At 45.5% G+C, this 25,945-nt stretch overlaps 1 protein-coding gene across 4 annotated transcripts in view; it reads left to right on the top strand.

The window, feature by feature from the left end:
* LOC134345104 (TRAF2 and NCK-interacting protein kinase-like) overlaps positions 1-25,065 on the top strand; it is a 255,068-nt gene extending 230,003 nt beyond the window's left edge. For all 4 annotated transcript variants that reach the window (XM_063045266.1, XM_063045265.1, XM_063045267.1 and 1 more), the window contains 6 exons: positions 4,479-4,613; positions 5,054-5,154; positions 5,761-5,910; positions 15,268-15,427; positions 21,771-21,910; positions 24,442-25,065. In XM_063045266.1, coding sequence (XP_062901336.1) covers positions 4,479-4,613; positions 5,054-5,154; positions 5,761-5,910; positions 15,268-15,427; positions 21,771-21,910; positions 24,442-24,525 — 770 coding nt within the window. In that variant the 3' untranslated portion in view covers positions 24,526-25,065. The remainder of the gene's footprint in view (positions 1-4,478; positions 4,614-5,053; positions 5,155-5,760; positions 5,911-15,267; positions 15,428-21,770; positions 21,911-24,441) is intronic.
* Positions 25,066-25,945: the final 880 nt, after the last annotated feature.

Raw genomic sequence — 25,945 nt, 5'->3', positions numbered from 1 at the left:
AAAGACCAATTTTGATGGTATCAGAAATGATCAGGGAAATGTGGATTGGGACAGGCTGTTTTCTGGCAAAGGCCTTCAAAAACAAAATTCTGAGAGTAGGAAGCTTTAAGTGGCTGTCAGAATAAAAGATAAAGATAACAAGTGTAGAAATCCTTGGTTTTCGAGAGATTTTGAGGCCCTGTTTAAGTAAAAAAAGGAGGTGCAGAGCAGAAACATATAGTAGGAACAAATGAGGTGCTTATGGAGTACAAGAAATGCAAGAGAATACTCAACCAAGAAATCAGGAGGGCTAAAGTAAGGCATGGAGTTGCTCTAGCAGAAAAGGTGAAGGAGACTCCTAGGAGATTCTACATGTAAGTGGACTGCTAGGGACAAAATTGGTCCTTTGGAAGTTTAGAATGGTGATCCACGTGCGGAGTCAAAATAGATGGTGGAGATCTTAAAATGCCTTCTTTGCATCTGTATTTACTCAGGAGATGGACACAGAGTCTATAGAAGTGAGGCAAAGTGGCATTAATTGCATGGGCCTGTACAGATAATGGAGGAGGAGGTGCTTGCTATCCTGAAGCAAATCAGAGTGGATAAATCCCCAGCGCCTGACAAGGTGTTCCCTTGGACTCTATGGGAGGCAAGTGCGGAAATTGCCGGAGCCCTCGCAGAGATATTTAAACATCCTTAGCAAAGGAGAGGTACCAGAGGATTGGAGAGTAGCCAATGTTGTTTCACTGTTTAAAAAAGGCTCTAAACAGAAACCAGGAAATTATCAGCTGGTGAGTCTGACATCAGTTCTGGGAAAATTATTGGAGGGTATTCTACGGGACCAGATGTATACATAAGTATTTGGATAGACCTGGACTGATTAAGGATAGTCGGCATGGCTTTGTGCGTGGTAGATCATGTCTAACCACCTTTCGAGGAACCAATCTTGTGAAGTTTCATGAGGAAGTTATCAGGAAAGTGGATGAAGGCAAGACAGTGGATGTTGTCTACATGGACTTTAACAAAGCTTTTGACAAGGCCCCTTGTGGGAGGCTGGTCAAGAAGGTTCAGTCGTTTGGCATGCAGGATGAGGCAGTAAATTGGATAAGACATTGGCTTTGTGAGAGAAGCCAGAGAGTGGTAGTAGATGGTTGCCTCTCTGACTAGCAGTGTGCCAGAGGGAATAGTACTGGATCCTTTGCTGTTTGTTAGCTATATTTAAGAGGGAGTTAGATATGGCCCTTGTGGCTACAGGGGTCAGGGGGTATGGAGGGAAGGCTGGGGCGGGGTTCTGAGTTGGATGATCAGCCATGATCATAATAAATGGCGGTGCAGGCTCGAAGGGCAGAATGGCCTACTCCTGCACCTATTTTCTATGTTTCTATGTATATCAATGATCTGGGATGATAATGTGGTTAACTGGATCAGCAAATTTGCAGATGACACCAAGACTGGGGGTATAGTTTACAGTGAGGAAGGCTATCATGGCTTGCAGAGGGATCTGCACCAGCTGGAAAATGTTCTGAAAAAAGGCAGATTGAATATAATGCAGGGAAGTGCAAAACTTCTCTGCAAAACTAGGACCAGTCAGGGTAGGTCTTACACAGTGAACGGTAGGGCACTGAGGGGTGTACTAGAACAACGGGATCTGGGAATACAGATCCATAATTCAATGAAAGTGGTATCACAGGTAGGTAGGGGTGTAAAGAAAGCTGTTGGCACGTTCATAAATCAATGTATTGAGTACAGGAGATGGGATGTTATGTTGAAGTTGTATAAGACATTGGTGAGGCCTAATTTGGAGTACTGTGTACAGTTTTGGTCACCTACCTATAGGAAAGAGTAAATAAGGTTAAAAGAGTGCAGAGAAAATTTACAAGGATGTTGCTGGATCTAGAGGACCTGAGTTATAAGGAAAGATTGAACAGGTTAAGACTTTATTCCCTAGAATGTGAGAGAATGAGGGGAGATTTGATAGAGGTATATAAAATTATGAGGTGCCTCGATAAGTTAAATGCAGACAGGCTTTTTCCACTGCAACACACGCAAAATGCTGGAGGAACTGAGCAGGCCAGGCATCATCTATGGTAAAGAGTGTAGTCGACATTTCATGCTGAGACCTTTCTTCAGGAGTGCAGAAAAAAAATGAGGGTCTCGGCCCGAAACGTCGACTACACACTTTACCATAGATGCTGCCTGGCCTGCTGAGTTCCTCCAGCATTTTGTGGATTTCCAGCATCTGCAGATTTTGTCAATGGTCTTGGGTTAAAGGATTAAGGGGGACATGAGGGAAAATTCTTCACTCACAGGATGGTGAGAGTGTGGAATGAGCTGCCAGCACGTGGTGCTTGTGAGCTCGATTTCAACATTTAAGAGAAGTTTGGATAGGTTCATGGATTGTAGTGGTATGGAGGGCTATGGTCCAGGTTCAGGTCAATGAAAGTAGGCAGTTGAAATGGTTTTGGCATGGACTAGATGGGCTGAAGGACCTTTTGCTGAGCTGGAATTCTCTAAGATTCTATGAACGTGGAAGTACCTCTGTGCTTTCTTTATTATGACACTTTCATGCTGTTCCCAGGGCAGACCCTCTGAAATAGTCACACTACCTGTATTGCCAATGATTATGATCTTTTCACCTGCTCTGAGATCCACCTCTGACATTCCAATCTCCTTAAATCACCAATCACCTTAAAATTTGCCCTCTCCTTTTAGCCATTTCCACCTTGGGGAAAAGGCTTTGGCTGTCCACTTGATCTATGCCTCTTTTCATATTTCAAGTTACCTCTCACCTTCCTTGTCAGGGGTAGGGTTTTTACACAGAGATTGGTGGGTGTGTGGGACATACTTCCTGGGGTGGTGGAAGAGGTAGAGACATGAGGGACATTTAAGTGACGTTTAGATAGTCACATGAATATAAGGAAATTAGACCGATTGTGTAGGCAGAAGAGATGAGTTTAGTTAGCCACTTGACCAATTTGATTGTTAGGCACAACATTGTGGGCCGAACAGCCTTTTTTTGTGCTGTACTGTTCTATGTTCTGTTGGACAAATGGTTGTTCGTCCATCGTTGACGTCAATGAAGACCTCGACACCAAAATGATGGTGTCGAGACTAGCGCGTGATTTGGATTTAAGTGAGGGAGAGTTGTGCAGCGTCAGCCTCACTCTCTCTTCCCAATTCCCATCTGAATCCAGTGGCAAGACAGAGTCTAGACGGCTGGAGATGGGACTAGGTGCAGTGGATGACCAGGACGTCTTCTGTGTCTTGTCCTGCTCTACACGTTCCATGACGCTTGCAGAGACCGTCTTCTTGACCGTTGGACCTTCCATTGGTCTCGTCCACTCAATCCACCGCAGTCTGTCTTCACATGCTGGGATAGACAACTCCTTATCTCACCGAGGGTTTGAGACCCGTCGGCTACCCTCACCTGGTTCAGCCGGCTTGTCGAAGCCGTTGCCCGGGGTGTGGCCGCTGTCACATGCAATCAGCTACGGGGAGCCACAGGTGAGAGCTGTGTGCCAGGTGGGGGCCAAAGGTGGACCAACCGCCCTGAAAAGGACGTGACATGTTCCCCCACCGGAGGTGCTACCCCTCCCTGACACCCCATACACCCCTTTATACCGCACTCCGAATCCCCTTCGAAACCCGCTGGAGGCAGTTCCTGACGAACCAGAGGCGTACGAATGGTATTTCTTGTCTGATATTTGTCTCATGATTGTCTGGTATTTATGGCACAAGATCCTGGGCCAAAGACTGCAACCAGCCACCTTATCTGTGTAACACTAACCTGAAGTAGTTCAAGTTTAATTGTTATACAACCGTACACATAAATCCAGCCACATGAGACAGCGTTTCCCCCGAGGCCAAGGTGCCAAACACAGAGCCAACAGTTATACACGGTACACAGCTCATTTAGCACACATATGATAGCAGAAAAACATGCAGTTACCAAAAAATATAAAAAATCTAGCCCAAGTCCCTGATGGTCATGGCTTGTAGATTGATGGTGCATGGGAGGTTGTCCTGTAGCCATGTTTCCACAAGGACAAGCACATAACAGTTCCTCATCTCCTGTAATGCAGCCTCAGCAAACACAATCCAGCTTGTCTTCCATCGAGCGAACAAGGGAGGGGCCAGCGAACACGGGAGGGGCCAGCCTCCAAACCCAGCATGAAATCTAGAGGCACAAATCCAGCTCCTGCAACAGGCAGACCCAGGGCATAAACGAAGGATTGGTCCATGCCATAACAGAGGCTACACAGCTCTCCCTCTGTCGGTCTCAACAATGAACCAGTGAATCGGACTCGCAGTGTTCTACATTACTAATGTCCAACAGGGTCTTGCAATCACAACAAAAATGTCTGAAACAACCACCATCCATCTCGATCTCTGGGATCTCTCAGCCGGGAGCTGGCTGAGGTGTGACGAGCGCTTGTCACAGGCAGCCTGTGAGATGGACAGTGATGAATTAGTAGTGATCACCTTTCTTTACTGAACAGGGAAGAAGAATAAGTTACGGGTATATTACCTGTCCTGGCTGAAGAACAGGATACTGCACAATGATCCCGAGGTGGAGAAGAAACAAGGATGGACCACTGTTGGTGACCTAGAAGGCTGTGTCCATTACAAAGTTGGTACGTGTGGAGTGTTTCTCCAACCTCAGTGAGCGACACAGGTCCCGTAAGACCATAAGACATAGAAGCAGAATGCTACCGCGCCTGCTTCGCCATTCCAGCATGGCTGATTTATTATGCCTCTCACCCCCATTCTCCTGCCTTCTCCCCGTAACCTTTGACACCCTGACTGAGCAAGAACCTATCAACCTCCACTTTAAATATACCCAATGACTTGTGCAACAAATCCCACAGATTCACCGCTCTCTGGCTAAAGAAATTCCTCCTTATCTCTGATCTAGAGGGACATCCCTCTATTCTGATCAATGCCTTCCAAAGCTTCAGCCATAGTCCAACAGAAGGAAAAATATTATCCATCCTGCTTGAAACTTAAGTTTGTTCTCTCTCTTTCTCTCTCATTCTTTTCCCAAATAGTCTAATTTTCTCTTACTGTCTTGCAGTTAAATATGAGAGGATTAAGTTTCTGGTGATTGCGCTGAAGAATGCAGTGGAGATTTATGCCTGGGCACCAAAGCCTTATCACAAGTTCATGGCTTTTAAGGTACGAGTGCTTCAGAGGAAGGATGGTTGACCGTCATGTCCGACAATGACAGGAAATCTGTGCGGGAGAGTTTTTGAAGTGGAAAATCTGTTCCACTCTCTCAACCTCAGAATTCTGGGTCCAGTGGTACGAGTAGTCATCACAACTGGGGTATCCTTGGTTGCAGTGGATGACCATGACGTCTTCTGTGCCTTGTCATACCCTTCGCTCTCCACGGAGCGTTACAGAACCACCTTCCTGGCCGTTGGATCTCCCTGTAGATCTCATCCATCCAGTTTGCCTTCATGTACTGGCCCTTAACTTCCTGGGGTATGAGTCTCCCAGCTACCCTTACCTGGTTTAGTCCACAGTTTGAAGCGATGTACTGGGGGTGTGGCCACTCTCGCATGCAAATGGCGACTTGGAGCCATAGACAAAAGCTGAGTGTCCGGTGGGGACCAAAAGTGAGCGAGCTGCCCCTGAATGGACTCAACAAGCCCCTTCACCAGGGGAGCTACCCCTCCTTGGACACTCCATACAGCCCATTCAGGAGAGCCTCTACTGAGTTATTTCACTCTTTGTGTTCTGAAACTTCCATCGCTTAAACTGACACAGTCCCCTCAACAGTCTTTTACAGATCTTCAGCACAGACCATTACTGGTTGACCTCACAGTGGAAGAGGGGCAGAGACTAAAGGTCATTTATGGCTCCAGCACCGGTTTCCATGTGATTGATGTGGATTCCGGCTCCGTCCATGACATTTATATCCCCTCACACGTAAGTACAACATTCCGTCATTCCGGGACTGTCTTTGTGTGTTGGGATGGCTTTCTAACTATACTGTTGCCAGCATTTAGAGAACCATCAAACACAGGAGTGGAATTCAGCCTCTCGGCTCATTTATCGAATGATGTGGAGGCTTCAGAGAGGGTGCGGAAGAGGTTTACCAGGATGCAGCCTGGATTAGAGAGCATGTGCATAATGGAAGGTTGGGTTGTTTTCTCCGGAGCGGTGATCTGATAGAGGTTTAGAAGATTATGAGAGGCACAGACAGTACCTTTTCCCCAGGGGTGAAATGTCTAATGCCAGAGGACATGCATTTAAGGTGAGAGGGGGTAATTTCAAAGGAGATGTGAGGGACAAGTTTTTTTTTACATGGAGAGTGGTGGGTGTCTGGAATGTGCTGCCTGGGGTGGTGGTAGAGGCAGATACATTCGAGACTTTGAAGAGACATTTAGATAGACACATGAACGAGAGGGAAATGGAAGGATATGGACATTCTGTAGGCTGAAGAGATTAGTTTAGTTGGCCATTTGATTACTAATTTAATTGGTTTGGTACCAGATTATGCAGATAAACTGCATAAAAGACTTATCCGTAAGATAAGGATGCATAGAGTTGGGTGTGATGTATTAGCGTGGAGAGAGGATTGGTTAACCAATAGAAAGCAGAGAGTTGGGATTCTGAGTTGTCTGGTACCACTTGCATTTCTGTGCACCTTCAGGAAAAAGAGTCAATTTCTCAATTTGCATAGATCAACAGCAAAGCAATAGCAATCAAAGAAGATACTTTTCCATTTTACTCAAAGGTACTGAGTGCTCAGTTGATGTAATCGTCCTAACTTTACTCAGTACATGATTCTAAGTTGTCTGGTACCCGCTGCATGTCTGTGCTCCTTCGTTTCTCCGGTTGGCAGTCAGTGGTGAGTGGTGTGCCTCAGGGATCGGTGCTGGGCCTGCAACTGTTCACGATATACATTAACCATCTGGAAGAGGGGACCAAGTGTAGTGTATCTGTTTGCTGATGATACTAAATTGAGTGGAAAAGCAAATTGTGCAAAAGATTTGGAGAGTCAGCAGAGAGATGTAGATAGGTTAAGTGAGTGGGTGAGGGTCTGGCAGATGGAGTACAATGTTGGTAAATGCGAGGTCATCCACTTTAGAAGGAAAAATGAAAGAGCAGATTATCATTTAAATGGTAAAAAATTGCGGCATGCTGCTGTGCAGAGGGACTTGGGAGTACATGTGAATTAATCACAAAAGGTTGCTTTGCAGGTGCAGCAGGCTATCAGGAAAGCAAATGGAATGTTGTCCTTCATTGCTAGAGGGATTGAATTTAAGAGCAGGAAGGTTTTACTGCAGCTGTACAGGGTACGGGTGAGGCCGCACCTGGAGTACTGCGTGGAGTCCTGGTCTCCTTAGTTGAGGAAGGATATACCAGCTTTGGAGGCAGTGCAGCGGATGTTCACCAGGTTGATTCCAGAGACGAGGAGGTTAGACTGTGAGGAGAGATTGAGTGTCCTGGGACTGTACTCGCTGGAATTCAGAAGGATGAGAAGAGATCTTATAGAAATGTATAAAATTATGAAAGGGATAGATAAGATAGAAGCAGGAAAGTAGTTTCCACTGGTAGGTGAGAGTAGAACTAGGGGACATAGCCTCAAGATTCAGCGGAGTAGATTTAGGATGGAGATGAGGAGGAACTGCTTTTCCCAGAAAGTGTTGAATCTGTGGAATTCTCTGCCCAATGAAGCAGTGGAGGCTACCTCAGTAAATATATTTAAAACAAGGTTGGATAAATTTTTGCATAGTAGGGGAATTAAAGGTTAAAGTAGGTGGAGATGAGTCCATGGCCAGATCGGCCATGATCTTATTGAATGGTGGAGCAGTCTCAACAGGCCAGATGGCCGACTCCTGCTCCTGTTTCTTATGTTCTTGTTGTGTACCAAAAGGCCTGTCCAGTGCTGTACTGTTCTATGGGTCTGCTTCAAATTTGAAGTCAGCTGCAGATGGTTCTGGAGTGATTTTGGATCACAGAAGGAGAGCATTCTGCCCGTCATTCCTGTGCTAGCCCTGTGAAGGATCCTTACCCTGCTGTCACTCCCAGCTCTCTTTCAGAGCAGACTTGATGGGCCGAATGACCTAATTTTGCTCCTGCGTCTATGGTTTTTGTTAGTAATTTATTTTTATTTCGAGGTACAGTATGGTAACAGGACGTTCTGGCCCAACATGCTTGTGGCCCCCAATTGTCGTACAGCATAGGAATGTCGGAGGAAACTGGAGCACCGGGAGAAAACCCACATGGTGACAGGGAGAGCGTGCAAACTCCTTACAGGCAGCGGTGGGAATTGAACCCCATTGGCCTGCACGATAATCGTGTTGCATTAACCACTATGCTACAGTGGTGGGTGCCTGGAATGAGCGCCTTGGGTGGTGGGAGAGCCAGGTTCATTGAAGGCTTTAAGTGAAGCTCAGATAGAGACACCAACCTCCCTTTAGAAAGTTCCCATTGAATCAGCTGTTGAACAAATCAGGTTCACAGAGCTTGAGTCGTAGAAACAGGCCCTTCAGCCCAACTCCTCCATACCAACCTGATTTCCTGCTTAGTTCCATCGCCCTCCATATCCCTCCCATCCATGTACCTGTCCAATCTTCTTTTCAATGTTGAAATCAACCCTGCATCCATCACTTCCATGGCCAATCTCACAACCTCTGAGTAAAGAGTGAATTTATTTATTTATCTTTTTGTTTGTTTGTTTAGTTAGCACCCCAGCAATCCACCTATTTAAACCCAGCCTAATCACGGGAGAACTTACAATGACCAATTCACCTAGTAACTGGTAGGTCTTTGGACTGTGGGAGGAAACCAGAGTACCTGGTGGAAACCCACACGTTCACGGGGGGCGGGGGGGAGGGACGTGAAAACTCCTTACAAACAGCACCAGGATAGAACTCTGAACTCCAGGCTTTACTGGCATTGCAATGACCACCACGTTACCATGGGTGATGGGCTTAAGAAGCAAGGGAATGGCTGAGGGAATGTGAATTAACGGAACGCAGCAATAGGATTGATGAAGAGGAATGACATTTGATGTTGGTTCGAAGTCACTGGTTTGAGAGAGTGCTGCGTAATGGTCCAGTTACTGCAGCACTTCAGGTCAGTGGGAAGGGTATAAAAGTACACTTTATTTTATTGATCCCAAAGAAAATTAGTATCACAGTAGCGTTACAAGTGCACAAAATTACAAATATACATATATTAGAAGAGAAGTAAGAAAGAATAGAAACGAAGTTACTGCAAACAGTCTAACAGGAGGGGAGGTCTTCATTTCCCCGGCTACAGGTTGACTCATTATAGAGCCTAATGGCCGAGGGTAAGAATGACCTCATATAGCGCTCTTTGGAGCAGCACAGTTGTCTCAGTCTATTACTAAAAGTGACCTTCTGTTCAGCCAAGCTGGCATGCAGAGGGTGAGAAACATTGTCCAGAATTGTCAGGATTTTCCGTAGGGTCCTTTGTTCTACCACAGTCCCCAGTGTGTCCAGTCTGACTCCTATAACAGAGCCAGTCTTTATAAACAGTTTATTGAGGCTGTTGGCATCACCCGTGTTGATGCCATTGCCCCAGCACACCACTGCATTGAAGATTGTCCTGGTGACAACAGACTGGTAGAAGATGAGAAGGAGAGGCCTGCACACTCCAAAGGGCCTCCGTCTCCTCAGGAAGTAGAGGCGACTCTGGCCCTTCTTGTACACAGCCTCCGTGTTGATGCTCCACTCAAGTCTGTCATCCAGGTGCTCCTCCAGGTACTTGTAGGTCCTCACCACATCTACGTCCTCACCATCAATAGTAACAGGGAGCAGTGCAGGTATCGTCTTCTTAAAGTCCATCACCATCTCTTTTGTCTTACTGATGTTGAGCTGTAGTTGATTGAGCCTGCACCATTTGACAAAGTCCTCCACCAGGGCCCTGTATTCATCCTCCCATCCTCCCTTTATACTCCCAACTATTGCATTTCTGCAGATGACATGACTCAGTGCTGTATCTGAAGTCCGAGGTATACAGGATAAACAGGAAGGGAGCCATTACAGCCCTCTGTGGAGCCCCAGTGCTGCTTATAGCCATGTCTGAAATTACCCCCTCTCACCTCAAATGCATGCCCTCCAGTATTAGGCAATTCAACTCTGGGATAAACCTGGGTTACATGTCAACAATTAGGATGATGGAAATGATGGCTTTGTGGCCAAGTCTGTGAATGGTACAAAGATGGGTGGAGGGGCAAGTAGTGATCAGGAATCCGAATCAGAATCAGGTTTAATATCACTGTATATGTCGAGAAATGTGTTGTTTTGTGGCAGCTGTACATTGCACTACATAATAATAAAATAAAACTATGAAATACTGTGCAAAAAGAGATGGAAAAAATAGTGAGGCAGTTTTCATGGGTGCATTGTCCATTCAGAAATCTGATGGCAGAGGGGAAGAAGCTGTTCCTGAAACACGGAGTGTGTGTCTCCAGACTCCTGTAGCTCCTCCCTGATGGTAGCAGTGAGAAGAGGGCTTTAAGCAGCAACCAACTGGAGAGATCAGAAGCCTGAGAAGACGTCGTTCACTGAGGTTCGCCAACTGAGGGGAAAAGGCAGCGACTCACGGCAGCTTGGAGCTTTGAGCCATAGGCAATCAGTGTTCGGGATTGACTGTCAAGCACAAATTAGAGTAAAGCTGGAGTAAGCGGAGCGGCCATTGTCGGAGCGGACATTGTCGGAGTGGACATTGTCGGAACGACCATTGTCGGAGTGGACAGAGTGGGGATTTTGTTCTTCCTTCTTTATATTTGCCCAGTTGCAACAGTGAAAATGCAAAGCAGGATAAAGCGGAATGTTCCTCTTGTGGGATGTGGGAAGGAAGGGAGACCTCTAGTGTCCCTGCCAATAATACCCTAGTGGGAAGTGCATCCAGCTGCAGCTTCTAATAATCCACGTAAAGGAGTTGGAGCTGGAACTGAATGAACTCCAGATCTTTCGGGAAGCCGATGGATGATACTAGGACATACAGTTACACCCAAGGTAGAGGACACAGGAAACTGGGTGAGAGTCAGTAAAGGGAAAGGGGTTACTTAGCCAGTGAAGAGTACAGTTGTGGCTGTCCCCCTCAACAACAGTTATACCCCTTTCGGGGAAATGACCTAGCTGAGGAAAGTCACAGTGGTCAAGTCTCTGGCTCTGTGCCTGACTGCAATTCAGAAGGGGAGGAGGGAGAAGAGTCGAGCTGTCATGATAGGGGATTCATTAGTGAGGGGAACAGAAAGGAGATTCTGTGGGTGAGTATAAGATTCCCTGACGGTATGTTACCTCTCAGCTGCCAGGATCCGGGATGCCTCAGATTGAGTCCTCAGCGTTCTTATGTGAGAGGGTGAACAGCCAGAAGTCATGGTCCATGTAGGTACCAGTGACATGGGTAGGACGAGTGAGGTTCTGCATCAGAAGTTCAGGGAGTTAGATGCTAAGTTAAAGGGTAGGAACTCCAGGGTTGTGATTTCAGGATTGCTACCCATGCCACGTACTAGTGAGGCCAGAACTTGGACAATTATACAATTTAACATGTGGCTAAGGTGTTGGTATAGGAGGGATGGCATAAGATTTTTGGATCATTGGGATCTCTTCCAGGGAAGGTGGGACCTGTACAGTTTGCACCTGAACAGGACGGGGATGAATATCCTCGTGGGGAGGCTTGTTAATGCTGCATGGTGAGGTGGGAGGGGGGTTTAAACCAGAGTTGCAGGGGGATGGGAACCAGAATGCCAGAACAGATAGTAGAGAGCTTGTGGAGACAGATGTTGTTAAGACCTCAGACAAAGTCAGGAATCAAAAGGTTGAGCATGGTACAATTAGTGTCCTGAGTTGCATTTATTTCAATGCAAGAAGTATTGTAGGAAAAGCCGATGAGCTCAGGGCATGGATCATCACTGAGAATTATGCTAATGTAGTCATTAGTGAGTCTTGGTTGCAGGAGGGGCAGAACTGGCAGCTCAATGTTGCACGGTTCCGTTGTTTGAGATGCGACAGAGCAGGAGGGATTAAAAGAGGAGGAGTGAAATTACTAGTCAGGGAAAATGTCATGGCAGTGCTCCATCAAGACAGATTGGAGAACCTGTCTAATGGGGCGTTATGGGTAGAACAGAAATAAGAAAGGCATGACCATGTTAATGGGGCTGTATTACAGACCACCCAACAGTCCAAGGGATTTAGAGAAACAAATTTGAACAGAGATTGTAGACTATAAAAGAACATGATGGGATGGTGTTTGTCCAATATATTCAGGAAAGTTTCTTTAATCAGTACGTAGAAGTCCCAATGAGAGAGTGTGTGATACTTGATCTTCTCATTAAGAATGAGGCAGGGCATCTATTGATCACAATACCATTATTTTCAAAGTAAATATACAAAAAGATAGGTCTGGTCTGCATGCTGAGATTCTAAATTGGAGAAATATTGATTTTGATGGTATCAGAAAGGATCTGGCAAGTGTGGATTGGACTAGGTTGTTTCCTGGCAAAAGTCACTTGGGAAGTGGGAGGCCTTCAAAAGTTTTGAGAGCACAAAGCTTGGTTTTCAAGAGATATTGAGGCCCTGGTTAAGAGAAAAGAGGAAGTGCTTATGAACAGGTAGGAGCAAATGAGATGCTTATGGAGTACAAGAAATTCAGGAGAACACAAGAAGGTAATTAGGAAGTCTAAAAGAAGGCATGAAGTTGCTCTAGCAGACAAGATAAAGGAGAATCTGAAGGAGTTCTGCAGGCACAGTAAGTACAGAAGCATTGCAAAGGACAAAATTGGTCCTCTGGAAGGTCAGAATGGTAATCCATGTGTGAAGCCAAAAGAGATGGGGTAGATCGTAAATAAATGTTTTCCATCTGTATTAACTTGAGAGGAATACAGAGTCTATAGAAGTTAGAAAGCATCATCAACTTAATGGACCCTGTACAGGTAACAGAGGAGATGTTTGTTGTCCTAAGGGTGGATAAATCTGCAGGGCTTGATAAGGTGTTCCCTTGGACCCTACAGGAGGCAAGTGCAGACAAGAGCCCTGGCAGAAATATTTAAGTCATCCTCAGTAACAGGTGAGTTACCGGAAGTTGGGAGGATAACTAATGTTGTTCCCCTGTTTAAGAAAGGCTATTAAAATAAACCAGGAAATTATAGGCATGTGAGCCTGACATTAGTTGTGAGAAGGTTATTGAAAGGTATTCTAAGGGATAAGATGTATACTTAAGTATTTGGATAGATGTTCACTGATTATGGATAGTCAGCATAACTTCGTGCATGGTAGGTCATGTCTAACCAATCTTTTAGAGCTTTTCAAGGAAGTTAACAGGAAAGTGGATGGTGTCCACATGGACTTTAGTGAAGCATTTGCAAGGTCCCACATGGGTCGAGAAGTTTCAGTTGCTCGGCATTCAAGATGAGGTGGTAAGACATTGGGTTTGTGGGAGAAGCCAGAGAGCAGAGGCCTGTGAATAGAGGAGTGCTGCAGGGATTTGTGCTGGGTTTGTTGATTATTGTCTGTAACAACGATCTGGATGCTAATGTGATGAACTGGATCGACAAATTTGTGGATGACACCAAGACTGGGGGTGTAGTGAACAGGGATTATGGATTTCAGGGGGATTTGCATGAGCTGGAAAAATGGGCTAAAAAATGGCAGGTGGAATTTGATGCAGACAAGGGGATACTGGTCCATAATTCATTGAGAGTGGCGTCACAGGTTGATAGGGTCATAAAGAAAGCTTTTGGCACATTGACTTCATAAATCAAAGTATTGAGTATAGGAGATGGGATGTTTTGTTGAGGTTGTATAAGACGTTGGTGAGACCTAATTTGGAGTATTGTGTGCAGGTTTGCTCACCTACCTGCAGGAAAGATGTAATGAAGGTTGAAAGGAGCTGGTGGTAGACCTGAAGAGAGCTAAGGTACCAGCGACCCCTGTTTCCATCCAGGGGGTCAGTGTGGACATGGTGGAGGATTACAAATACCTGGGGATATGAATTGACAATAAGCTGGACTGGTCAAAGAACACGGAGGCTGTCTACAAGAAGGAAAAGAGCCGTCCTCTATTTCCTGAGGAGACCGAAGTCCTTTAACATCTGCCGGACGATGCTGAGGATGTTCTACGAGTCTGTGGTGGCCAGTGCGATCATGTTTGCTGTTGTGTGCTGGGGCAGCAGGCTGAGGGTAGCAGACACCAACAGAATCAACAAACTCATTCGTAAGGCCAGTGATGTTATGGGGATGGAACTTGCCTCTCTGACGGTGGTGTCTGAAAAGAGGATGCTGTCCAAGTTGCATGCCATCTTGGACAATGTCTCCCATCCACTACATAATGTACTGGGTGGGCACAGGAGTACATTCAGCCAGAGACTCATTCCACCGAGATGCAACACAGAGCGTCATAGGAAGTCATTCCTGCCTGTGGCCATCAAACTTTACAACTCCTCCCTTGGAGGGTCAGACACCCTGAGCCAATAGGCTGGTCCTGGACTTATCTCCTGGCATAATTTACTTTTTACTATTTAACTATTTATGGTTTTATTACTATTTATTATTTATGGTGCAGCTGTAACGAAAACCAATTTCCCCCAGGATCAATAAAGTATGACTATGACTATGACTATGAAAGAGTACAGGGAAAAATTACAAGGATGTTGCTGGGTCTGGAGGACCCGGGTCAGAAGGAAAGATTGAATAGATTAGGACTGTATTCTTTAGACTGTAGAAGACTGAGAGAGATTTCATAGAAGAATACAAAATTATGAGGGGTACAGATAGGGTAAATGTAAGCAGGCTTTTTCCACTGAGGTTGAGTGGGACTACAACCAGAGATCATGGGTTAAGGGAGAAAGGTGAAAATTTTAAAGTGAACATGAGTGGAAACATCCTCCCTTCGAGGTTCATGAGAATGGTGCATGCAAGCTCAGTTCCAACATTGAAGATACGTTCCCATAGGTACATGGATTGTTGAGGAATGGAGGGTTAGCATCCCAGTGCAGGTCGACGGTAGTTTAAAAAGTTTGTCACAGATCTGATGGGCCAAATGGTCTGTTTTCGTGCTGTACTTATCTATGACTCTATGTCCTGGGTGATGGGTGTCTTTTTGATGCTCGGGAGGCTGGTGCCCATGACGGAGCTGGCTGAGTTTACAACTTTCTGCAGCTTTTTCTGATCCAGTGCAGTGGCCCCTCCAGACCAGACATTCAGGAGCAGCACAGAGTCTGCAGGAGGACTTGGACAGATTAGGAGGGGGGGGCAGCTCATGAGCTGTTCTAACCTGGAACTCTTTGTGACATGTCCCACTCCAGATTCAGGGTAACGTCACCCCACATGCGCTCATCATCTTACCTAAGACAGACGGGATGGAGATGCTAGTGTGCTACGAGGATGAGGGTGTTTATGTCAACACCTACGGCCGCATCACCAAGGATATCGTGCTGCAGTGGGGCGAGATGCCCACGTCAGTTGGTAAGACAGATTCTCCTCTCTTCCTTTCTGTTTATTGAGCGTAGAATATGGAACACAGAACACAGCACATAGAACATTATAACACAGTTCAGGTCCTTCACCCTATAATATAGTGCCAACCTTTTCACTCACTCTAGCCATTAGTCCATAAGACATACTAATAAAGCAAAATTCGGCCATTTGGCCCATCGAGTCTGCTCTGCCGTTCCATCATGGCTGATTTATTATCCCTCTCAGACGCATTCTCCTGCCTTCTCTCCATAATCTTTGATGCCCTGACTAATCAAGAACTTAGCACCCTCCACTTTAAATATACTCAATGACTTGGCCTCCACAGCCATCTGTGGTAATGAATTCCACAGATTCACCACCCTCTGGCTAAAGAAATTCCTCCTCATCTGTGATCTAAAGGGACGTTCTTCCATTCTGGGGCTGTGCTCTGTGGTGCTAGACTCCCCTACTACAGGAAACATCCCCTCCATATCCACTCAATCTAGACCTTTCAATATTCGATAAGTTTCAATGAGATTCCCCATCATTCTTCTTAACTCCAGCAGGTACAGGTCATTTCCCCTCCCAGTAGCCCACCATGTGTCTATCATCTGTGTGCTCATTTGAGAGTTTCTGAAATCTTTCTAATGTCAAAATCAGAATCAGAATCGGGTTTAATATCACCGGCATATGTCATGAAATGTGTGGTTTTGCGGCAGCAGTACAGTGCATTACATAATAAAACCGCCATAAATTACTATAATAAATATTTACATGCTGTACAAGAGTCTGAGGAACATATATATAAAACTAGAGCAGAGAGGCAGTATGTAAATCTAGCGGGAGCAAAGAATGTTGGGAATGGTGAGGGTGGGGTCCCATGGGAGGGGTGTGGGACAGGTGCCAGTGAAAGACTGCCAGGGTGGGGTGGTGATGCTGGAGATATTCAGCCCTGAGACACCAGGCAAGTTCATTTGCTTCCAAACAATTGGTTTATTGATCATTGCGGAATTTCTCTGGTACTTTATACTTTATTGTCGCCAAACAATTGGTACTAGAACGTACAATCATCACAGTGATATTTATCTGCGCTTCACACTCCCTGGATTACAAATATTAAATATTTAAAATATTAAAAATAGTTAAAATTAGTAAATATTAAAAATTTAAATTATAAATCATAAATAGAAAATAGAAAACTGGGAAGTAAGGTAGTGCAAAAAAACCGAGAGGCAGGTCCGGATATTTGGAGGGTACGGCCCACATCTGGGTCAGGATCCGTTCAGCAGTCTTATCACAGTTGGAAAGAAGCTGTTCCCAAATCTGGCCGTACGAGTCTTCAAGCTCCTGAACCTTCTCCCAGAGGGAAGAGGGATGAAAAGTCTGTTGGCTGGGTGGGTCGTGTCCCTTGATTATCCTGGCAGCACTGCTCCGACAGCGTGTGGTGTAAAGTGAATCCAAGGACGGAAGATTGGTTTCTGCGATGTGCTGCGCCATGTTCACTCCCACTCCTCCCCTCTCCCTTCCCCTTTTCTCAATGATAATTCCTCCCTCCCTGCCCCCTTCCCAATCTCAGTCCACAATAGAGACCCATATCAGGTTTATCATCACTCACATGTCATGAAATTTGTTTTTTTTTTCAGCAACAGGACAATGCAATACATAAAATGACTGTGCAAAAGTCTTAGGTGTCCTAGCGATATACAGCATAATGCCTAAAGCTTTTGCGTAGTCTTGTATATTATCAGCTTGCTCTCCATATTGGTTTTTTTCTTCCGGGGCGCCTCAAGATGACTCGTATGGCAGCAGAAATCTCAATGGAGACGATTAAATATTCTCGTTTCAGCCTGATACAGCTAAAAAGCACAACTGCTTCCAAGGTCAGTACAGTCAATAAAGATATCTTAATGTGTTTAAACAAACCATTGCTGCTTAAAACTGACAGAAACAACGCTGATTGCGGACAGACTTCTCGGATTCCACGCAGGATCAGGAATGCAAGTGCGTTTAAAGAAACTGGGTTTTAAACTCCCGATACCGACTATCCTGCTGGCAAACGTGCAGACTCTGGTGAATAACATTGATGATCTCAGATCCAGGGTGCTGAATCAGAGGGACATCAGGACCGCATGTGTCCTTTGTTTCACGGAATCCTGGTTAACCCCTTCCATACCGGATCCAACGATTCAGATCAACAGGTCTGAATACGCTGTCAGGATACATCTATAGAGTCTCTCAAAAGCAGAGGTGGAGGAGTATGCCTCATGATCATCTCTTCTTGGTGCACAAGTATATCAGTGCTGTCCCAATTCTGCTCCCCAGACCTGGAATATCTAGTAGTTAAGTGCCGTCCTTTTTACCTACCATGGGAGTTCTCCGAGGTCATTTTGATAGCAGTATACATTCCACCTCAGACCAATGTCAAGCAGTTTTTTGATGATCTGAGCAATGGGATCAACATGCACAAAACAGCGCATCCTAACGCCTTCACCATTGTTTTAGGAGATTTTAACCGGCCAGTCTGAAAAAAATCACTAAGCAATTACCATCAACAGATCACTTGCAATACCAGAGGAAACAATACACCGGACCATTGTTACACCACCATCAAGGATTTGAATCGTGCTATTCCACACCCTCACTTCAGTAGCTCTGATCACCTGGCTGTACTTCTACTCCCTGAGTACAAGCAGAGACTGAAGACTGCAGCACCAGCAGTGGGGACCAAGAAGGTTTGGACAAGGGAAGCAACAGGAGTGCCTACAGGACTGGTTTGAATCGGTGGACTGGACTGTATTCAGGGATTCATCTTCGAATGTGGATATTGCAGTTGTTACCGACTTCATTAAAACCTATGTGGATGAGAGTGTGCCTACAAAGACTTACTCTACATTCCCAAACCAAAAGCCATGGATGAACCAGGGGGTACGTCGTCTGCTGAAGGCTGGATCTGTAGCATTCAAGTCTGGCAACCCAGGTCTGTACCAGAAAAGCAGGTATGATTTCCAGAGGGCTATTTCAAGGGTGAAGAGACCATTTTGAATGAAGTTAGAGGGGACATCAGATGTATGACAACTGTAGCAGGGTTTGCAAGACATAACTTCCTACAAAGTGAAACCCAATGGTATGAATGACAATGATGCTTAATGACCAGATGAACTCGATGCCTTCTATGCACGCTTTGAAAGGGAGAACACAACTACAGCTGTGAAGATCCCTGCTGCACCTGATGACCCTGTGATCTCAGTCTCAGAGGCCGATGTTAGACTGTCTTTAAAGAGAGTGAACTCTCGCAAGGCAGAAGGTCCCAATGGAGTACCTGGTAAGGCTCTGAAAACCTGTGCCAACCAACTGATGGGAGTATTCAAGGACATTTTCAACCTCTCACTGCTACAGTAGGAAGTTCCCACTTGCTTCAAAAAGGCAACAATTATACCAGTGCCTAAGAAGAATAATGTGAGCTGCCTTTCTGACTATCACCCGGTAGCACTCACATCTACAGTGATGAAATGCTTTGAGAGGTTGGTCATGACCAGACTGAACTCCTGCCTCAGCAAGGACCTGAACCCATTGCAATTTGCCCATAGCCACAATAGATCAATGGAGGATGCATTCTCAATGGCTCTTCACACGGCCTTAGACCACCTGGACAACACAAACACCTATGTCAGGATGCTGTTCATCGACTATAGCTCAGCATTCAATACCATTGAGAAGTTGCAGAATCTGAGTGTCTGTACCTCCCTCTGAAATTGGATCCTCAACTTCCTAACCAGAAGACCACAGTCTGTGCAGATTGGTGATAACATATCCTCCTCGCTGACAATCAACGTTGGTGCACCTCAGGGGTGTGTGCTTAGCCCACTGCTCTACTCTCTCTATACCCATGACTGTGTGGCTAGGCATAGCTTAAATACCATCTATAAATTTGCTGACAATACAACCATTGTTGGTAGAACCTCAGGTGGTGACGAGAGGGCGTACAGGAGTGAGATATGCCAACTAGTGGAGTGGTGTCGTGGCAACAACCTGGCACTCAACATCAGTAAGATGAAAGAGCTGATTGTGGACTTCAGGAAGGGTAAGATGAAGGAACACATACCAATCCTCACAGAGGGATCAGAAGTGGAGAGAGTGAGCAGTTTCAAATTCCTGGGTGTCAAGATTTCTGAGGAACTAACCTGGTCCCAATATATCGATATAGTTATAAAGAAGGCAAGGCAGCAATTATACTTCACTAGGAGTGTGAAGAGATTTGGCATGTCAACAAATACACTCAAAAACTTCTTTAGATGTACCGTGGAGAGCATTCTGACAGGCTGCATCACTGTCTGGTATGCGGGGGGGGCTACTGCACAGGACTGAAAGAGGCTGCAGAGGGTTGTAAATTTAGTCAGCTCCATTTGGGCACTAGCCTACAAATATTCAGGACATCTTTAGGGAGCAGTGTCTCAGAAAGGCAGCGTCCATTATTAAGGACCTCCAGCACCCAGGGCATGCCCTTTTCTCACTGTTACCATCAGGTAGGAGATACAGAAGCCTGAAGGCACACAATCAGCGATTCAGGAACAGCTTCTTCCCCTCTGCCATCTGATTCCTAAATGGGCATTGAACCCTACTTCACTTTTTTTAATATATTATTCCCGTTTTTTGCATGATTTTTAATCTTTTCAGTATGCGTATACTTTAATTGATTTTCTTATTTATTTATAATTATTATTGTTATTTTGTTTTTCCTCTTCTATATTATGTATTGCATTGAACTGCTGCAGCTAAGTTAACAAATTTCGTGACACATGCCAGCGATAGTAAACTTGGTTCTGGTTCCATATCATGTAGACAGCTGGTACCCTGACCAACGAAGTATATATACACACCACCCCTGATAGGGTGTTCTATTCTCTGTGTAAGTAAACCTACCTCTGATATCTTCCCCTATACTTCCCTCCAATCACTGTATTAGCCATTTCTGACCTGGGAAAAATCTCTGGATTCCACTCAATGTGTACCTCTTATCATCTTGTACACGTCTGTCAAGTCACCTCTCGTCCTCCTTCACTCCAAAGAGGAAACCCCGAGCTTGCTCAACCAATTCTCATAAGACATGCTCTCTAATCCAGACAGCATCTTGGAAAATCTTCTGTACACCCTCTCTGAGCTTCCACATCCTTCCTATAATGAGGTGAGCAGAACTGAACACAATACTCCCAAGTGTGGTCTGACCAGGGTTTTCTGGAGCTGCGACATTACCTCATGGCTGTTGAACTCAATCCCCCGATCCCCCGACTAATGAAGGTCAACACATCATACACGTGCTTAACAACCCTAGCAACCTCTGCTGCAACGTTGAGGGATCTATTGACCCGGACTCCAAGATCCCTCTGTTCCTCCACTCTGCTAAGAATCTGACCAATAGTCCTGTACTCTGCTGTTGCATTCTGAAGTGTATAATCCAAGGTTTTTTCAGAAGTTAGGAAAGAGGCATAAAATGATTGTGAAGCAACAAGTTTTATTAAGTGTTAATAGAACAAAGAGTTGAAAACAGACAGTCTGGCAAGTGAAGAGAGGGAGGGTTTTAAACTAAATCATGGAGGGGTGTGTTCAACAGATTGGAGAAGTACGGATAAAGGAAAAAAGAGAAGTGTGGATAAAGATAAAGAAAAGCAAAAGATAAAAAAGAGAAAAGTAAGAATGGAGTGAAGAAAGGTCACGTGCAAAAGAGTAAAAGATTACAAGATTTTAAAAGCACAATGAGTGTAACGACACTTTATTTGAATGCCCGTAGTATTCGGAACAAGGTCAGTGGCACAAACCAGTACAAAGGGGTATAATTTAGTGGCCATTACAGAAACGTGGTTGCAGGGTGGAGAGGATTGGAAATTAAATATCCAAGGACATCAGATAACATGGAAGGATAGGCAGGAAGGTGGGGTAGTGCTCCAAGGCATTCTACCCACGCCATTCTCAACATCCTTTACTCCGGCCAGATTTACAAACTGGCTCCCCGCTCTACGTTGGCAAATATAATACTGTGCAAAACCCTAGGCACGTCAGCTCTCTCTCTCTCTCTCTCTCTCTATATATATATATATATATATATATATATATATATATACAGTATATGCATCAGAATTTTGCACAGTACTATACGTATATAAGCAATTATATGAAGTACAGTACAAACAGACCTTTAGTTGTTAAGCCACAGAAAAAATAGCAATTAAACAGTCTAACCTAAGAATTAAAACAGTCAGTCCAACGCTGCCTTCAAATTTGACCTTCCGAAGTTGATCTCTCATCGCTTGCTGGCAGTGGGTCCCAGCTAACGAGCTCTCTACATTGTTTTCCGCAGCGTATATCCATTCCAGCCAGATCATGGGATGGGGGGAGAAGGCCATCGAGATCCGCTCAGTAGAGACGGGCCACCTGGATGGGGTCTTCATGCATAAGAGAGCTCAGCGCCTCAAGTTTCTGTGTGAACGGAATGACAAGGTAAGGAGTTCACCAGCCCAGAGGCACAGAGAGACCGAGATCCGGGACTACTGCGCAGCGTGGCACTAAGTTACTTTAAAGTTCAAAGTAAATTGATTCTCAACGTACATGTATGCCACCACACATCATCCTGAGATTCATTTTCTTGCAGGCGTTCACAGTAAATACCAGAAACACAATAGAATCAATTAAAGACCACACCCAGCAGGACGGACAAACAACTAAAGATAACAAACTTAGAAACTGATAGAAATGAGAAATAGAACCTTAGAGCAAGGAATGCCACCATGTTGTGCCCAACTAATCAGAATAAAGAACTTTAGAAATAGGAGCTGGAATGGGCCACCTGGCCCGTTGAACCTGCTCCACCGTTCAATAAGATCAAGTTGATCTGGTAATGGACTCAGCTCCACCTGCCTGCCTTTTCCCCAGAGTCATCAATTCCCCTGCTTTGTATATACCTATCTAATTGTTCTTCTCTTCTTTAAATCCCATTGCCCCTCCTGGGACATAAGCCACCACAGCAGCTCACCAGGGTCCTCTGTGCTGGGCCAGTTTTTCCCATTGTCACCAGGTGTAGCCCCTCTTTGAAGACCCTTCCTCTCCCAGCGATGAGGTCTTTGGAGTTTCTGCTGGCTTTTCTGCAGCTTGGGTTTTTACAGAATGAAGTTGCTAGCCCTGGACTTGCGACCGTGCACATCAGAGTTATCTGACTGTGTCTTAACTATATTTAATGATGTAGCCTCTACTCCTTCTCTGAGGAATTTATAGATTCACCGCACTCTGGGAAAAGCACTTTTTCCTCATCTCTGTCCGAAATCTAATCCCCCAAACATTTATATCTTCTCGTTCTTGTCTCACCTACCATTGGAAATAACTTTCCTACTCCATTTTATCAATCCCTTTCATAATTTTATATTTTTCTATGAGATCCCCTCTTATTCTTCTGAATTCCAGTGGGGACCCACGCCACCAGAGTTCAGGAACAGTTATTAACCCTCAACCATCAGTATCTTGAACCAGTAGGGATAACCTCACTCAATTTCATTCACCCCAACAATGAACTGTTCCCACAACCTATAGACTCATTCTCAGGAACTCTTCATCTCATCTTCTCAATATTTATTGTTTATTTATTTTTTTCTATTTTCTATTTGCACAGTTTTTTGTCTTTTGCACATTGTGTTTGTCCATCCTGTTGGGTGCTATCTTTCAATAATTCCTTGTGTTTCTTGTATTTATTGTGAATGCCCGCAAGACAACGAATCTCAGGGTTGTTTCTGATGACATATACAGTATGTACTTTGACAATAGGTTTACTTTGAACTTTGAACTTCGAGTACAGTCCCAAATGACTCGGTCTGTCCTCATAGGCTAACGCCCTTATCTCCAGAATCAACCCAGTGAACCTCCTCTTCATTGTACATATGGAGACTAGAACTACACATAGTACCCCATATGCAGCCTCACCAGTACCCTATACAGTTGCAGCATAACCACACTGCTGTTAAATTCAATCCCTCCAGCAATTAAACTAGTAATTAGAATATTAATTAACTAATCCCTTCTGCCAACATGAAGACCTTGGATCTAGAATGTCCATATCCCTCCATTCGTTGTACATTCATGTGCCTGTCCAAGAGCTTTTAAAACTTTATATCTGTGTCTACCACCACTCCAGGCACTCACCACTCTCTGTAAAAAAAAAAAACTTGCCCCCTAACATTTCCTTTGAAATTACCCCCTCTCACCTCAATGCATGCCTTCTGATGTCAGACATTTCAACCCTGGGAAAAACATACCAGCTGTCTAGCTACTCCGAAATTCCTATCAGGGTCTCCTCTCAGCCTTCACTGATCTAGAGAAAACAACTCAAGCTTGTCCAATCTCTCGTTATAGCACATGCCCTCTAATCTAGACAACATCCTGGTGACCTCTTGACATTCTCCCAGTAATGGGGCGACCAGAACTGAACACAGTATTCTAGATACGGGTTGACCAGAGCTTTGTAACAAAAATCTGTTCTCTCTCCTTCTCCCTGCCGTCCCTTCACCCTTCCCTCTCCCTCTTTCTCTCTTTCCATCTCTCCTTCCCCTCTATCCCCTTCCCATTTCTCTCCCTTTCCTCCCTCCACTCTTTTATCCCCTTTCTCTCCTTTCTCTCTCCCTCTCTGCCCTCTCCCACTCTCCCTGTTTCTCTTCTCCCTCTCCCTCCTCTGCACTTCATTCTCTCTTATCTCTCCCTTCCTCTGATCTCTCCCTCTCTCTTTCTCTCATCTATCAATCTCTCTCCTCTCTTGTACTCTCTCTCCATCTCCTCTCTCCACCTCTCCCTCCTTCCCTCTCCCCCTCTCTTCCCCTCTCCCTCTCTCCCTGTCCTCCTCTCGCTCTCCCTTTTCTCCATCCTCTTTCTCACTCCTCCTCTCTTCTCTCTCTCAATCTCTCCTTTTTTTTTGCCCCTCTCTCTCTCTGCCTCCCTGATTCCTCTCTCCTTCGGTGCTCCACACCCTGATGGCTTCCCCGTCTCTGTAGGTCTTCTTTGCGTCTGTGCGCTCTGGTGGAAGTAGCCAGGTTTTCTTCATGACACTGAACAGGAACTCGATGATGAACTGGTAACGCGGCCTGGGTGCGCACTGACATTTGAACCCGCACTGAGGTGAAGGCCCTCAACAACCCGGAGAGAAATCTAACCGTTAAAGGCAAACTGCCTCCTGTCTTCAAGGGTATAATTGGACTATTGTGACTTTACGATGCCTGTTCCGTGTATCGGAGGGCCCCACGGCCACTTGTTAATTTTTGTTTTGGTCCTGGTTAACTTTCTGTGCGTGGTGAACGTCCCCGAGGGGAGCCCCTGGCAACAGAGAAAGCAAAAGAGGTGAGCTCCAGGATGCATCCAGATTTGGTCTGCTTGCTCCCCAGACACTTTCCTGAAGACAGGAAGAACGGTGAATCTAACCGGGACTGGTTCTGTGGGGTGGGAGAGGGAGGGACCCTTCATACTGAATAAATTACTTTTTAATTACAGCTTCCTGTAAGTGCAGTATTAGAAAGGGGGACCCCCAGTAGTGGAGAATGGGTCTGTCAGTATTGATAGCTGTGAGAGTAAGTTGGAGGTCTTGCCAAAAAAAAATGGGAGCCAGAAGTTTCTGGAAAGGTGAATTACTACTGACTTTAAGGTTCACGGGGGGGGGGTGGAGGGAAGGGGGGGCGCAGTTCAGTCGCCAATTTAGAATCAGGGCTCAGTCTGTAGCAGGCAGCTTCAATTACTGGAGTCAGCCCTAGAGTTAGGCCTCAGGCCTGCTCGTGGCTGCTGGTTCCCGCCGACAGGGAATGTGAGGAGCTCCTTCTGCGGGTCTTCCTTTCAGAACGAGTCTCCAGAGGGGGGGAATGTGGTAGTGGGGGGGAGAGGTTGGCCATTGTGTGGGTGTGGGTGAGTGGGTGTGTGTGTGTGTGTGTGTGTGTGTGTGTGTGTGTGTGCACGCGCGCATGTGTGTGTGGGGGTGGGTTAGAGGTGTTACGTTGGGGCAGGGAAGACATTAATTCTTGGCAAAGAGCCTTGAATGCGGAGTGTGTCCCCTGCCAACTTCCACCCCACCCCTCCCTGCCCATCTTCCTCCTCTTCCTTACACTGATGCTGCCCCGGCAGCCTGGATCTGAGGTGGACAGATTCCTCCAGTCACCACGATTGACTAGTCCCCCCAGGGGGGTGGGGGAGAGGATGTGCCGGGAGGGCACAGGAATGCATTTGAGCGTGGGGAGAGATAAAACAGTCTGTCTCTAGCTTCTTGCTTCTTTTATTTTTTAAAAAATGGAAATGCCAAAAAAAAAGTTGTTTTCTGTGCCCAGGGGTGTTTTAGGGGCGGGTGGTGTTTGGAAGGGTGTGTGTCCATGGACTTTTTGTGTGTATTATTTGGGAGTTTGACCTCCGCTCCTTTAGAGACACCATGTGTATGTGTCTAAGTGGTTTCCCAGACTACTGAAAGTGATGTGAAGACTGTCTTCTCTCTTATCTAGCTACAGGGCATGGTTAATTATG

This window comes from Mobula hypostoma, chromosome 4, assembly GCF_963921235.1.
Source record: "Mobula hypostoma chromosome 4, sMobHyp1.1, whole genome shotgun sequence".
NCBI lineage: Eukaryota > Metazoa > Chordata > Chondrichthyes > Myliobatiformes > Myliobatidae > Mobula > Mobula hypostoma.
The sequence above is the reverse complement of the archived record's forward strand: the minus strand, read 5'-3'. Positions and strand labels throughout refer to the sequence as shown.